This window comes from Phyllostomus hastatus, unplaced genomic scaffold (assembly GCF_019186645.2).
Source record: "Phyllostomus hastatus isolate PE091 unplaced genomic scaffold, TTU_PhHast_1.1 phas_scaffold_1674, whole genome shotgun sequence".
In the NCBI taxonomy this organism is placed as follows: domain Eukaryota; kingdom Metazoa; phylum Chordata; class Mammalia; order Chiroptera; family Phyllostomidae; genus Phyllostomus; species Phyllostomus hastatus.
In genome coordinates, this window is record NW_025334011.1 from 11,079,810 (window position 1) to 11,096,706 (window position 16,897).

The 16,897-nt window shown below is 37.1% G+C and overlaps 1 protein-coding gene across 1 annotated transcript in view; it reads right to left on the reverse strand.

The window, feature by feature from the left end:
* Window positions 1-16,158, reverse strand: part of ZEB1 (zinc finger E-box binding homeobox 1) — a 187,828-nt gene extending 171,670 nt beyond the window's left edge. Inside the window, exon 1 of the mRNA XM_045857750.1 lies at window positions 16,060-16,158. Within this exon, the coding sequence (XP_045713706.1) occupies window positions 16,060-16,117 (58 nt within the window). The 5' untranslated portion in view covers window positions 16,118-16,158. The remainder of the gene's footprint in view (window positions 1-16,059) is intronic.
* Window positions 16,159-16,897: the final 739 nt, after the last annotated feature.

A 16,897-nucleotide genomic window follows, 5' to 3' on the forward strand; every position in this document is an offset into this window, starting at 1 on the left:
TGATTTCCTCTATTCACAGTCTATTTTATTGTAAGATTCATCCCTGAATCAAATGTTGCTTTCTGGAATTTACACATGCTACACTTACGCTTTCTGATTTAAGTGGTAACTTCATCAACTCATTTTTGGAAGAAGAAATGTCACTGTCATCATCTGTGCATATGGGCATATCTACAATTAGATTAATAGGTAGTTTTTACCTATCTACTTTTCTCATCTCATGAATGTACAGACACAAATTTCATTTAAGAGTAAATTTAAGCAATGCTTGTAAATAAATCATTTATCAATACTACTTTTAACATTCTTAAAGGAAAGGGAATTATATAATCATTTTACCATAATCTAACAACATGCCTGCAACCTTCAAAAACAGCACCCCAATCTATTAAAAATACTGAAAAAGATGGAATATTCCACTTAGAGATCTGTTTCATATGGTCTTTTACAGCTCTGTGGTTAACCACATGGTATGGCAACAGGCTACCTACCTAGGTTTGAATACAGACTCCACCCACTAGTTATATGTGATCCTAGGCAACAACCTCTCTACCCCAGTTTCCCTCCCTATAAAATAATAGTATGTTCTCTATAGGGTTTTAATCCAGATTAAATGAGTTAATATTTCTAAAGTACTTAGTGCTTGGCATATAAACACTATCCAGTGTTTGATAAATAAAATAAAATGGTAATATCCTGAAACAAAATGTTATATCCACAAATATAATTGTAAAAACAGCCATTATATATGTTTTAAGTTAGAAAAATATAAGGTAGAGCAATGACTTTCTTAAACTTCTCACAACATGGTCAATAAATGAAAATTTTATGAAAGTCAAAAATCATGTAAATGTACTGGTAATACTTAGAAATACATTAAAATTAAAATTGTACCTCTTTAAACAAAGGAATACATCTTGGAGTACCTCACATCTACAAGTAGAAATTATTATTTTCTATTAAACAGTATCAGTAATTAAGTATTAATAATTCTACAAAATAAGTTTAAGGTATAAATAACAAGTATAGAGTTACCCTTACCACTTATATCTACTCTGCATCTTTTCCATTTGAAACATGAGTTTGTCATTATATTCACTCATCCCTAAATTTTATATTTATCATAATCTTCAGAGTTGTATGCTATTTGTATCCTTAAACAATATATTACCTCATGTTGCATGTGCTTCAACTTTATATAACTGGAACTATGCTATATATTCTTCTATGGTTTGTTTTGTTCCAATATTATATTCCTGGGATAATTCAAGTTGTTTAGCTTAGCTATAATTCATTCATTTTTAGTACTGCATAGCAGTATATTATATGAGTATACCAGTATCCATTCTACTGTTGATAGTTATTTGAATGTTTTGTTATAAACAGTGCTGTATGAACAACTACATACATCACCTGATATCTCTGTACAAATGTTTAAGACACATTTAGGAATGGAGATACTATAACAGGTCCCAGTGTATGTGCATCTTCAACTTTATTTAATAATATCAATTTTTTCCTAATGGATGTACCAATTAACATTACCACCATTTCTTAAGTGTTCCAGTTCTTCCATATTCACATAAATAGCAATGCCATTTTGGCTTTTAATTTTTGAGACTCTAGGAGGCATGTAATGTCTTCTCATTTGGTTTTAATATATATTTCCCTGATTAATCATGGTGTTGAATATCTTATATTAAGCTTTTTGGCCAAATGAGTTTATTCTTCTACAAAGGGCATATTCAAGTCCTTCGCCCAGTTTTCTATTAAGTTCTTTGTCTTTATTTCACTGTGTGGCAGAACTTTACATGTACTGAATATAAACCCCCATTCTCTTTATAGTATCTATTGGTGAAAAATGTTAATTTTGATGTAGTTATATTTACCAATATTTGCTATTTTATGCATTTTTATATTTATTCCAAGTCATGAAAATATTCTACTCTATTACCTTTAGAATGTAATATAGTTTTACCTTAACTATACCTTTACTTTATGTATAGAGGCTTTCTCCAAATAATATGAGGTAGTGGTCCAACTTAGTTTTTTTTTTCCATTTAATTAACCAACTACCCCAATTACTGAGAGTCATCCTGTCCCCAGTGTGATTATAGATGAAATTTCCTTAATGAGGACCTTGCTGTTATTGCTTGGAGGTTTCACAGAACTTGCTAGTAACCTGTGTGGAACTGGTATTTTTCTTTGTAAGAATAATTGTCCTTTATATTTTAAGATGATTTTATTATCTGTTCTTCCCTGATCCATTGTGAGCTATATTTTTCCAAGAAGTTGTCCATTTGATCTAAGCTTTTGATTATATTAACAGAAAGACAATTATGTTTAAAACATGTATAGCAGCACCCCCTTTTTCATTCCAGACACTGCTTTGTGATCTTTCCCTTTATTAATCTTGCCAGTTTTCAATTTTGTTAGTCTTTTCATATAATCTATTTCTAGCTGCATTGTTTCTTCTGTTTTACTTTTGTTTTCTGTTTCATTATTTTATATTTATTTCTTTTTAAATTTATTTGGAAAGTATTCTTTTATTCTTCTAATTCTTAAGAATGCAGTTTTTTTCAGTATTTATTCCTAAAATGTAAGGCTTAAAGTCTATGAATTTCCATAAAGTATCACTTAAATTACATCACACAAGTTCTGATATATAGTATTTTACTGTTAAATTATAAATATTTTATAGTATCTTACAGGTTTTTTGACCCAAGTTATTCATAAATAATACATCTTAATTACAAACATACAAAGAAATTAAGTTGTTCCTTAGTTACTGGCATTGTAAACAGAAAATATAGTATGATGCCATCCACTGAAATTTGTTAAAACTAGCTGCATTTGACCAGAATGTTATCATTTAAAATTTTTTTTAATTTTTAAAAAGAATTCTGAGATGCAGCATTCCATAAATGTCCATTACAGCAAGCTTGTAAATGTTGGTATTAAGATATTTTATATTTTTGTTGATTTTTCTCTGCTTGGTCCAATATCTATTGAGAGGTTATTTTACAGAACTTAAAATGCTGATAGATTTGCCCATTTCTTCTGTGGTCCTATTTATTTTTTGCTTAATATATTTTCAAAACATATTATCAATTTTAATTATATTTTATTGTTTATATTATTGTCCTTGCTTTTTCTCACTTCGCCCACAATCCCCCAGCACTCCCATCCTCCCCTTCTTCGGGCAATCTCTATTTCATTGTCCATGTCCAAGGGTCGTGCATATATGTTCTTTGGCTAATCCATTCACTTTCTTTCATCCAGTCTGCGCTCTTCCCTTTTCCAACAGCTATCAGTCTGTTCAATGTATCTGTGCTTCTATTTCTATTTTGTTCATTAGTTTATGTTGTTCATTAGATTCCACATATAAGTGAGATCATGCAGTATTTGTCTTACACTGACTGACTTATTTCACTTAGCATATTATCCAGGTCCACCTATGCTGTCACAAAAAGTAAGAATTCGTTCTTTTTTACTGCTGAGTGGTGTTCCATTGTCTAAATGCACTACACAGCTTTTTATCCACTCATCTGCTGATGGACATTTAAGCTGTTTCAAGATCTTGGCTATTAAAAATAACACTACAATGAACATAAGGGTGCATATATTTTTTTATATTGGTGTTTCAGGATTCTTAGATCTATTCTCAGAAGTGGAATCACTGGGCCAAAAGGTATTGCATTTTTAATTTTTTGAGGATACTCCGTATTGTTTTCCACAGTGGCTGTACCAATCTGCATTCCCACCAATAGTGCAGTAGAGTTCACTTTTTTCCATATCCTTGTGAACATTTGCTGTTTGTTGACTTATTGATGGTAGCCAAGTTGACAAGGTGAGGTGCTATTTCACTGTGGTTTTAATTTGCATCTCTCTGATGATTAGTGATATTGAACACTTTTTCATGTGTCTACTGGCCATCTGTATGTCCTCTTTGAAGAAGTGTCTATTCAAGTCCTTTGCCCATTTTTTAATTGGATTACCTGTCTTCATGGTGTCGAGTCATATTAGATCTTTGCATATTTTGGAGATTAACCCTTTATCTGATATATTACTGGTGAAAATGTTCTCCCATACAGTGGGTTCCTTTTCATCTTGCTGATGGTTTTAGCTGTGCAGAAAAATTTTAATTTGATGTAGTCCCATTTGTTTACTTTTCCCTTTGTTTTCCTTGCCATAGAGGATACAGCAGCAAAAATACTGCAGCCTACGTAGCAGGAAAGAGCAGGAAAAAACAATAGACTAGTATAAGAATTTGGGTGAAAAAGGAGGATCCTAAGGCAACAGAAGTAGAAATGGAGAGGAAAAAGTGATTTGAGAGATATTTGGAAGGCAGAAATGACATATTTGATGATGATCAGGTTACGAGAGAGAAAGTTAATCCTGGTTTTTAACTTGGGAATATAAATCATTGGTGGTGGCACAAAAAGAGAGTGAATGCAGGAGAAAAGCAAGACTAAGTGGGAGATAAAAGAAATTAGTTCAACCTGTGAAGTTTGGACATGTGAAGTTTGAGAATTCTGTAGGACACAGAGGTAGAGAAGTTACACAGACAACTGTGTTTTGGAGTTCAGTCTAGTTTTGGACAAGAAATAAAGATCTTGAAATTATCAGCATATAGGTGATAGCTAAAACTAAGAGTTGGGTTGGGTCAGACTTAGCACATCCAGTGAGAAAAGCAGCAGCCCTGGGTAATATCAAAGAGGAAGCTCTAAGAGAGAAGAATGAGAAAAGATGAAAAGAGTAATATGGAAGCTAAGGACTCAAAACCTTCCAGTAAAGTTCACAATATCAAATACAGGGAAGTCAAACAAGGTAAGATAGAGAAAAGTTCATGGGACTTGGCGGTAACTAGAAACCTCTGCACTACCACTTCAGAGGAACAGTAAGATGGAATCTTTATGCAAGGAACTTAGAGACAGCTAAAGAAATTTTCATATCAAAACAATATAATTATATATTTCAAGGAATTTGAAAACGTGGTAGGTTTAAACAAATTCTTCATGTAAAGATAAAAGCTGTGGAATGTGAAAAAGAATTGGTACAGTGCTCACAAATTTAAACCAAGGAAGAAATAAGAAACCTTGAAGATAACATTCACATTCTGCTTAACTATATCTACTCTCTTTGAGCATCTTTCTCTGAAACTTTAGTCTTACTTAAGTCTCCATGTGTCAAGGACGTGAAAAAATTTGAAAACACTAAGAACAATACAATTGCTCTCAATTTTAAAAATGTATAAAGCCAAGAAAGTAAAATTTGTGTTCCTTTACACTCTTGAGCTTTGGTTTGTAGTTGGATCCTGAAAAATATTTTTAAAAATTCAAATAGAAATTCTCATATTGAATTTTGATGACTGAGAACAAGTTTTTGCCTCTTGCAAAGTCCTCAGGACTACCTTTGGCAGGCTTGTAGATGAAGATCAAAACCAGGTATAGATGAAAATTAACCAAAAATGGATCACAGACCTAAACGTTACACTATACAGCTCTAAAAAAGATACACATCCTCTTGAAGTGGACAAAGATTTCTTAGCACACAAAAATCATGAAGCCTAAAAGAATAAACTTATAAGTTCAATTTCATGAAAGTTTACAACTTTTGCACTTCAAAGTACCTTTAAAGAAAATTAGAAGATGAACTGCAGAAAGGGAGGAAATATTTTAAATACTTATATCCAAAAAAGAACTTGGATTTAGAATATATAGTGAATATTTATAATTCAGTAATAAAAAGATAAGCAACCCAATTAAAAATGGACACATGACTGCAACAGACATTTTACAAAAGAAAATGTACAAATGATCTGTAAGTACATCAAAAGATATTAAAACATCATTAGAATCAATAAAATCTAAATTACAGCCACAAGTATACAACCACATGCCTACTAGAATAGCTAAAATTAAAAATATAGACCAATATTTACAACGATTGAAGCAACTTCTAGAACTTTCATACATTGTTGGCAGAAATATGAAATATTATAAGCATGTTAGAAACCAGCTTGGCAGTTTCTTACACAACTAAGCTTACATTTATTATGACCTAACAGTTCTACTCCTGGGTATTTTGATCCAAAAGAAATGTAAGCATGTATCAACATAAAAATTTGTATATGAATGTTCAGGAAAGCTTTATTCTATAGCAAAGAACCAGAAACCCAAATAGTAAGACCACTGTAGGTGAATGGATAAACAAATTGTGATATATTCATGTAAAAAAATACTACTCAGCAATACAAAAAAGAACATACTATAGCCCTGGGTGGTGTAGCTCAGTGGACTGAACACCAGCCTACAAATCAAAGGGTTGCTAGTTTGATTCTCAGTCAGGGTACATGCCCTGGTTATGGGCCAGGTCCCCAGTATGGGGCATGCGACAGGCAACCACATATTGATGTTTCTCTCCCTTCTTCCTCCCTACATTGACTGAGATGATGTACATGGGAATTTGAGGGGATGATGGAAATGTTCTATACCTTCACTGTGATGTTGACTTCATGGGTGTATGTCAAAACTTATCAAAATGAACATGCATAATGGTGTATGTAAATTTTAACTCAATGAAGTTTATTAAAACACACATACCCCAAACAGGGTACAGCTTTAACTTTTGTCCTATGATTACACTGATCTATACCACAAGAACACAGTAAGACAACCATCATTTAAATATACTCCAAACCAAATGAGTGTATGAGAACCATGGACTCCATGCTACTTAGGCTATTCAAATACAGAATAAAGTTTAGATTCCTTGGGCTTGAGTTCTTTGTTTTATGTAAAAAAATAACATTAGGACATTATCCTTGAAATCTTTGTCAGTATTACACATAAAAGTAATATGGTGAGGCCTCTCAATGTAATGCCCCTTAAAAGAAGTCCAAGCAGCCTTCCTCAAGCTAAAAAATACATATCACAAATAACATTAAGACAAAGCATCAGTGTATACTACTACTGTATCACTCATTTAACAGTCTTGTCCTTTGGGCTAGAATAACTAAGCAGTTTAAGGTCAAAGCTATAGAAACAATGAACAAATTTTACAAAAATTTACAACTTCCTATTAGATGGCAGTTTAATACTAAACAAGAGTATAAGAAATTGTCAATTGATGCAAAATGCATTTAAAACATACTTTGACAATATAAGTAAAATTTTAAACAACCATTTGTTGAATGCTTCAAATATGTACTAGACACAGCACATTTCATATCTCATTTAAACTTCCCAAATCTAATGTTGCCATCCCCATTTTACACACAGGGAAATCCAAGTATTGAGGAGACTAAGTAACTCAGCCAAGATGATTCAGCTAGTAAGTTACAACATCATCCCAAACTCTTAACCACGATCTTTGCTCCTCCTAAGAAAGAAATGCTATATTCAAAAGGTAAACCCAAGATGTATTAAAGACCTAAATATAAAAGGTAAAAGTACAAAACTAGTAGAAGAAAATCTTTGCTATTTGTGGATTAGGAAGGTCTTCTTACTATCCAAAAGTAAAAAAATTGATAGACTTAAATACAATTTAAACAATTCAGTCAACAAATGAATGACACACTGGGAAAATATTTGCCATGTCTAAAACCACCTTGGCATTACTCTCTCAAATTCACAAGGAACTCTGAGAAATACCCAAGTAGTAGAAACTCAAGTAAAAAGGAGGGTGAAGGACATGAATAAGCCAGACATGGAAAAGGAAATCTAAATGGCTAGCAATGATATGAAGAAATGATCAATCTCCCTATCAAACAAAGAAACTTATATGAAAGCAACATGAGATTCTATTTAACAACTATCAAATTAGCAAAATGTGGGATGTTGTATAATACCAAAAACTGGCAAAACTGTGAGAAAATAGAGATTTTTATACATTGTTGGTAAGGGTAAAATTTGGTATAGCCATTTTTAGAAATAATCTGGTGAAATTTAGTGATATTACATATGAGACTAATTTACAAGCCAGCAGTATCATGCCTGGATATATATCTCCAGATGAATCCTTCTACAGTCATTAGCAACATGTAGGAAGGTATTTATTACAGAATTATTTGTACTTAAAAGTTGGAGTCAATCTGAGCATCCATCATTAGAGGAACTGATAAGAAATTTGTACTAGATGCAAAACATGAAAACTGTACAGTTAGAAGCAATGAACTACATGTAACTATAGCAACATGAACAGATCTCAAACATGCTGAGTCTTTTAAAGAAAGTAAAACACAGCAAAACAGCAGTTATGTAGATGTAAAACACACAAATAATTACATAATTTTATAAGGATATACTTATATACACATACATATATAAACACATAGATGGTGCAAGTGAGGGTTGGGAAAAATAGTGTGAATGGAAGTTGAGATTGAGAATGAAGAGGAAAAAATATCCAGACAGAGTATGCCTGTAAGAAATACTAAACTAATCCTCTTCATCTGAAATGTTTTAGGTGCTATAGTCACATCAACTATTACAGATTTATGCATATGGTTAGAAATCCCTTTTTCTGTGATGACTGAGCATTCTACAGAATACATTTTTTATTTTTAGAGAGCAGGGAAGGGATGGATAAAAAGAGGGAAATGCTGATCAGCTGTCTCACAGGCCCCCAACCAGGGACCTGGCCCACAACCCAGGCATGTGCCCTGACTGGGAACTGAACTAGTCACCTTTCAGTTTGCAGAACAATACCCAGTCCACTGGGTGACAACAGTCAGGGCTATGATAAATTTGAAAATTCATGGCATCTAGTTCTTGGTTGTCACTATAATAGGTAAATACGCTCTAAATGGTCTAATGAAAGGATTCTGAGCCATGAATCTGAAAAGCTACAACCTACTCCAAGCTAACTAGTAATAGGAACTGGGCAAAGTCCTTTTACCTCTGAATTTATTTGCTTACCTGCGAAAATGGACTTGGGTGATTTTCCCAAATCTTTCTATCTCCAAAATTATTTCATTTATTTTCTCAGTTAATATTTATTCATATGAAATTATATTCTCTTTTCTCCACCTATTCCCTTTCTGTCCCCCCTCTCCCAAAAGTAAAAAAAAAAAGAATATTAAGAGTTTTCATAAAAGTTATGCAGCAATAGGAGTGAAACTTAGTTTTGGGGGGGTAGAAAGGAGAAAGCATTAAGGAGATACAGGGATTTTCACAACATTTTCAAGTATCTAAGGCAAAGTAAGGTGGTCAACTTGAGTCCAGATTCAGATAAACTACTCCTTAAAAGATTTTACATGTCACTATTACCCCTTCTCAAAATACATGTTAAAGTGACTTAACTAGTTCGTATTTGAAGCCCATAAATTTCAGTTTCTCTCTATCAGTTTTCAGGTAAAAATGATTTCTAAAGGTTCCTTACATATTAAAAAATGTAATATTCCAAGAGAATGATTTTTTTAAATCAACAAACTAGTCACACTCAGCATTTAACCAAAAACCAAGCATTCAATTAGAACTATGGATTAAAGGAATGTAAAGACCTTAAGAATAAGGAAAATTAAAACATATTGTAGGTTGGTGAACATGAATGGTAATGAGATATCTAAGAATAGTAGTGTCACAATTTATAAAAAGGAAATTCAAATCAGAGTACTTAAAGTGCCTAAAAAACTGAAATTAGAATATTTAGAGTAGCTAAAAATTTGAAATTAGAATATCTTAAAACAGAAAATACAGGACTTTCAATATTCTTAGATTACAACACAAGAAACTGACATCATTCTCATATTTATCTTCCATTCACATTTAATTTTAAACATGGCTGGGGGGAGGGGGAGGCGAGAGGGAATTAAGAGGTCACAAAACATCTGTTACTAATAATTCTAGCACAGATGTAGTTGTTGCAGCAAAAGAAATGATGGTTTTCCCAGGTTGCCATATGATGTCTTCTACCAAAAGCCCTAGTTTGTATCTGAAACTCCACATATCAAGTTTCAGTAAATATATAAAGTTGATTATGAAAGGAAATATGTATATATGGATAGATAAATGTCATCCCTATGAATACAGAGAACATGTGTTAAATAACAGGAAGATGACTGAAGAAAAGAGTGAGAGAAAAATAACTTCTTAAAGGATGAAAAATCAAGACTCTAGTACTGATTCATAGCTATAATAGCAAGTAAAGACTTGAACTTGGCTTGTTTTGTTCTTCCTTTTCGGAATCTTTCAATTTTTCTACACCTAAATGATATACTCCAAAATATTAATTTTTTCTCTACAAACAATCATAAGGCAAATATTACTTATCAGAGAGTATTTTGCTATTTAAGTAGCATCATATAGTGCTATATTTTCAAGCAAACCCGTTTCTTAAGATAACAAGCAGCATAACCCAGTTCCATCAAGGTTAATATGTAGACATGCTCACATCATACTGAAAAATTTTAGGACATTCATGTTCTAAGAATGTTCCCTTTGGGAAATCAATTCTCAAAACACTTTCCCATCCAAAGGAAAGGTAATTTTCTATGGCAATGCCAGTATAATAGGTCATGTTTACTTTTAACTTGGGTGCCTGCAAAACTTTTTCTGCTACATGTATATCCATTCATTTTCTACTTTTAGCAGTTCAATGATTATTTAGCAGGTAATATATATAATATGCAATCTTTTGAAATATTTTTAAAAGGCATTTCATTATATTTCCTAATCAGGGCACTTTTCTAATTTAAATTTTAAGAAATTTTTCTTTCAATAATGAACTTCTATTTTAGCTTCCATCTCTATTCAAAATGAACATGCATTTCCCCATAATTAGTGATCAAGCCACACAGATTAAAAAACCTTTTAAGTCATAAATATTATTTCTACAATTCATCCAGTCCTCTACCTTTCATTGCACTTCTGCACACTAATGCATATCTTGTTCCCACATCTGCATGCTTCTTCTTCTCTACTGCAATTCAATACAGGTAGTTAAGAGTAGCTAACAATATAATTCCACATGATATTGCATCTGTGTTTACATCTGGCTCTAATGACATGCGCAGAATGATTTATACGGGGGTTAAGTAAAAAAAGGGGGGGGGTAAAAACCCCTACAACTATGAGAAATAATTTTTTTTAAATATTCCCAATTTGATAGAACTTTCTCACCACATGCTCTAAAGCAACTAAAATTGCAAACATAGGGTATATGGCATTTCAAAAATACTGATTACTAGAGAAAGAAAATAAAGTACTAACCAAATATTTCATGTGCTTTTATATCAGTCATTTTAACAAAATGATTGATCCTTTCAATTCATGAGATATTTTTAAGTTTTGCTCCATGCCACAATTATGTATGGTATGGCTTTGTGGTAAAGTTCCTCAGCACATTTAAAAAAAAAAATAAGTGAATCACACCTTGTCACTACTAAGCTCTAGGTTTTAGGAGAACACCAAATTCAAGAAATGTCTGCCAGGAAGTATAAAACTACATCTCCTCTCTCTCTCCCTCTCCTTCTTCCTCTCTCTTTCCTCTCTTTGACAAACTAAAATGAGAAATTCATACAGGCTTACCTAAAAATGCAGGTAACTTTATTTCAATATAAACAGTATTACTCTTGCATTATGGTACTAGCACTGGCACATTCATAGAAACACCATTAAAAGTAATTAGGAAAATAAATACTTCTGACATTTGACAAATGAAAGGTTTACAAAAGTTTACAGTTAGAGTAAGTTAATTATTTAAGCACACAAACCAATAAGACACAACTAAATTCATTTAAGTCTTATGCAATTATTTACATGTATAAGTTATATCAATTTACATAGTTATTTTAAAGAATTCTTTTAATACAGGCATACAATAATTAACAAATACTTCTCCACTGCATTTAAATCCTCTAAAAAAAACTTACATTCCTTAATTTACAAGTGGTAAATTTAAATTTATATGCTACCTGATTCTTAATAAAAGGGAAAGGAAAAGATATCTGAAAATCGCTAACATCAGAGTGACTGCTCTGATGTTAGTAATCTGATGTTTATTAGTAGTGGTCTGACAACCTATGCATAATTTAAGTATACCTAAGTTATAGAAAAATAATTATACAGTATTATCAATTAGTTGCAATTTTTCTTACTACATTTACCACCAACATCTTTCAATGTCTAAAGATATCTTTTTTCAGTGCTTTTACTATGAAGAAAAAGGAGGTTAAAAGATATAGTAAATATGCAATATAAATATGTGGCAATAATTACATGTTCTTTTCCAAACCTGACAACATAAGGCATTTTTTAACCAGAAATATGACTTGTTTAAAACAAGACTAAATGGATAGCAATCTCAATTTCAAGATTTAAAAAGCTCAAATTTCTATAATTGTTCAAGTTAAAACATTTCTACCTCTTTCCAATCCTAGGAGACTAGAAAATGCTTATGCCTAATTTACCCATGGTGGGTTTAAAATAATAGTAAGACTCAGAATTACAAGAAAGGTCTCTATCAACACAGAGGTCCCAATCAACAGGAGATAAACAGACTTATGGTACTGCTACACCAATAATCATTCTTGCTAGCATCCTCTACTGGTAGTTTCCAAAGACAGCAAGTGGTGCAAATGACAGAAAGATATGTTCCTCCCAGTCCATCTAAAGTGAAATTAATCAGCATGTAGTCATTAGTAGCTAGAGTATATTTCTCAAATAAATAAATACATACATAAGAAAACTACAGAGAATAGAAGTAAAAAATGAGAAGACAAATTTTTAAAATACAACAAAGCATTACATTATAAATTATAAAAATTTATTTAAGCAATTATAATGCTACCCCATAGATGACTAACATCATTACCATAAAGTTACTAGGTAAGGTTTGTTGCTTTGGCCACACCTTGCTTAACTAGTTTACCCCTGTCAAGTTACATTACTTGATTCTCCAGTTACTCTGCAGATATATTCTAGAAAGGAAATTAAAATATTTTACTGGAGGCTCATCAGTTAAATATGTAAACCTTATTTGAAAATAAAAAAATTATATATAAATAAGAGCCCAAATATCTCTATGACTAAATGCCACTGGATACATTTATTTCTTCATTCAAAAAGAATTAAGAGTTCCCATTTTCCAAAGCAATTCTCTCCAATAAACAACTGCAACTTAAATATGACTGCGTTGCTAAGAAATAACCAGCACCTACCCTGAGGTTTCACCACACAATGGCATATAACTTCATTTTTCATTTGCAAATTTTAAGGCTTAATCAAATAGCGTGATGGTAATCATCAGCAATGAAATGTATTTGAGAACAAAAAGGAATACAAAGACAGAGTCAAAAGTGATGAAAATGGAAGATACCTGTAGTAGTACAGGGCTATCTTAAACACCTTTTGTTTTCCCAGAGTAATGCATACTGCAGACAAGACATTTTGTGCTAAATAGCCCCAAATCTGTTTTCCTAATATTAAACACAAAGGAAAAACACTGACAGCAAACGTGGTAAATAAATCCCTCCCTTGAGAATGAAAGCAGCAGACAGGAGGGGGCTGACATACATGCAGGAGAAAACTAAACACCATCTTTTTTCTACCTGCACAAGTTGCCATTTGCTGCAGCGACCGAGAACCTCTTTTTTCCTGTTGATTTCAAGTACCTTTCAGGATAGATTTCCCCCCTTAAGTCATCTGTTGATATGCCTTATGGGTATAATATTCGTATCACAGGATCTTTAGGAGAAAAATCCATTCTTTCCTGTTCAGGTAAACATGTTTACAGCAGCTGCACAGACACTGGGTGGCTCAGACTCACATGTCACACATATGTCGTCAGCAACAAGAAAAGCCCCTTTCTATGGCGATGAACATTTTACATAAGGTAAAAAGCGAACAGCCTTTCCGAACCAACTTACCTTTCATAAAGCCACATCAGCAACAGCGGAACAGCTCAATATAGAACACACACTATTTGACGCTAAAACAGGAAATTAAAATTGCAATAGCCTATGCTCTGCTCCTTGCTGTAACAAGTCATCTCTCTCCACAATGAAGATACCAAATATTAGTTATCAATCGTAACTGATAGACGCTTTTAAAAATGTTTATTTGAATAACCAAAAGCATTCAAGAAAGCTGTGATTTTAATGTCGAAGGCTCAAATATATTGAAAATATGTTTACGATTAGAAGGAAACGTCTTGAAACAGCATAAAGTCTTCGTATCTGCTTCTAGACAGGAAATCCCACACAAAATTTAAAATTGCCAGGAAAGGTTACAAAACCTTGCGTTTCGCACCCGAAAGGGGAGGGAGAAAGGGAGCCCAGGAGCGGGGGGTGGGGCAGGGGTAGCGCGAGAGAGTTTTTACTTAAACACATATTTCCTTAATTTTTTTGGAAGATACAGCGATCCCAATATAGGTGCATTTATTTCCTTATTCTTAAAAACTCATTTTAAAAATAACGCAGAAACCCAGACGAGCCCCTCGGTCCGAAATGTACGTGTAATTCCTTATATAGCCTGGGCCGCAGCCGGCAGCAGAGCCGTTGCCGCCCATTATTATACAAACAGGTACCCGGCTGGCGGGCGGGGGCCTCTCCAAGCGCTCACGCCGCCCCCGGGCGGACAAGTCTCGCCCCTCTCACCACAGGAACTGTCCAGACAATAACAATCAGCAGACATTTCACCGCTGAATAGGAGGGAGAGAAAGCACGGAATCGTCCCCGAGATAAGCAGAAATACAATCAACTTACAACGTCTCTCCAAACTGGAAAAGGCCACTGTGCAACAACAACCACATGTTCAGGTCTTGCTCTCAGTCGCTTATTTATTATTTATTTATTTATTTGAAACTCTCTCCCAGGCCGAGGGGTGTGTATTTCCCTGCACATCAGCACAAATCAATAAACATTGCAGCTGCAGCTGCAGCAAGAACAGCGGACCGGCGCGTCCGTCCGTCCTCCCACCCCCTCCCCCATCCCCTTCCACCCGAGACCGTGAGCGCCATCCAAGCTCCATTATCCGGCTTCAGCGCTCCGAGCGTCCAGGCCAGGTAACAACTTCCCCAAAAACCGAAAGAGAAAAAGAGAGGCGTACGCACACAGCCCCATCCCAGTGCAGAGCAGGAGTCCTCCCGGGGGAGGGTGCTCTGTCTGTGGTGCTTCGCCTGTCTCTAACCAGGTAACAACTCTACAAACACACCCGCTGCCCAGCTCTCCGCCATCCACGGATCGCCCCTAGCAGCAAGTAGGCGCCCACTGCTGCCCCATCGTCCCTGCTGCCCCACCAGCGCCCCACAGGACGTGGACCTCACTCTCGGGGCTCGCCTCTGCGGCCCAGGGCGCGCTGGCTGCGGGGCGGGGGAGGAGGGGCACTTAGGGACCCGCGCCTCCGCCACTAATCCCCACTCTGAGAGCGCGCCCGCTGGTCACAACTTTACCGCTGTCGGTCGAGCCTGGTCCGCCCGCGGCGCGCCCCACCGGCACCCGCGCACACGCGCGCACGGACAACACGCAGCCGGGCTGCCCCGTCCCACCGCCGCGCGCCTGCCCGGCCCGAGCCGCGGGGCCCCGAGCGACAGCGCGGGCCGGGGCCGCGGCGCGCGGAAGCCACTTTGCACAGCCAGGAACGGCACAAGTTAGTTCCCAGCTCCACGGAGCCTGGCGCTGAGGGGAAATACAGGGAAGGGGGCTGAAGAGGAGGGGTAGCGGGGAGGCGCGAGGGGCAGAAGAGTGGGGAAAAGTGCGAAAAGAAGCAACAGCCGCTCCACCCGAGACCAGAAAAGTGAATGCCGCGTCCCGCCCGCCCGCCCAGAGCCGGGGATGCGGAGGCAGCGGCTAACGGTCCAGGGAGGCGGCAGAGGCGGCAGGAACCGCTAGGCGGAGAGAGACCAGGTAAGAGACATAACGGTTCAGGGAGAGCGAGCGGCCGCGGCGCGGCTCCGGCAGCTGAGGGGGGCAGAGAGCACTACTTTCTACTTTCCCACTCCACTTTGCCCGTCCCTGCCCCGGCCGCCCCCAGCCTGGCTCGCCCCCTCACCCTCGGGGCGCCCCGGCTGCCCGGCTCCCCCTGACTCCGCCGCTCCCCGGTCTCCTCCGCCACTCACCGTTATTGCGCCGCGGGTTCGCCTGCTTTCTGCGCTTACACCTGGGGCCATCCGCCATGATCCTCTCGCTTGAGTCTAAATGCTGGAGTCACCTCCTCCCCCTCCCTCCCCCTTCCCCCCCCCACCCCTCCGCCTCCACCCCTCCCCCCTCCCCACCGCACCTGGTTTACGACACTCGCGGCTTTACGACATCACCTTCCTTACACCTAGAGCCGGTCGCTCTACGGCCGGAACCTTGTTGCTAGGGAGGGGACGGTTTGCGGCAACCGTGGAAACAGCTGAGTTTGAATTGAGGGGCGAGGGGAAAGTTTCCCTCAGGTGTCCTGGGTTGGGAAAGAGGACCTTAGGAAACTTAGGAGATGTGGCCAAAAGGGCAACAGGCTGTCAGAGCGGGAAAGGTAAAGTAGGGTCCGCGCCGTTCTGTGTCTCAACTGGCCACACCCGCCGCAGCTGCCTGGGGCTCGCGTGGGTCTGGCTAATTCTCGGGACCCTGCGCCCTCCGAGTAACCTGAGCAACCTATTTCCCCCCTTCTTCAAGGCTGAGCTCTGCTCCCACGCAGCGCTCGTCCGCTCCCTGCACCCTGGGGCCCCGGAGCGGGTCGTGGTCCGGGCTCCCCGGGAAGTTCCCAGGATTTGTGGAAGGGCAGGTTTGAGGAACAGCGAGGGACTGATTTGGGAAGCTCAGCCTCTGACGACGAGGACACGCGACGTCACAACAGAGGCTACCTGACCCCGCCGTCCTCACTCCCTTCCTGTACACAGACACACGGTTTTCCCCCCTAGCAAACCGAGTTGGGACGTGACTTCAATTAGAACTTCAGCTGGACTGAAAGAGAGG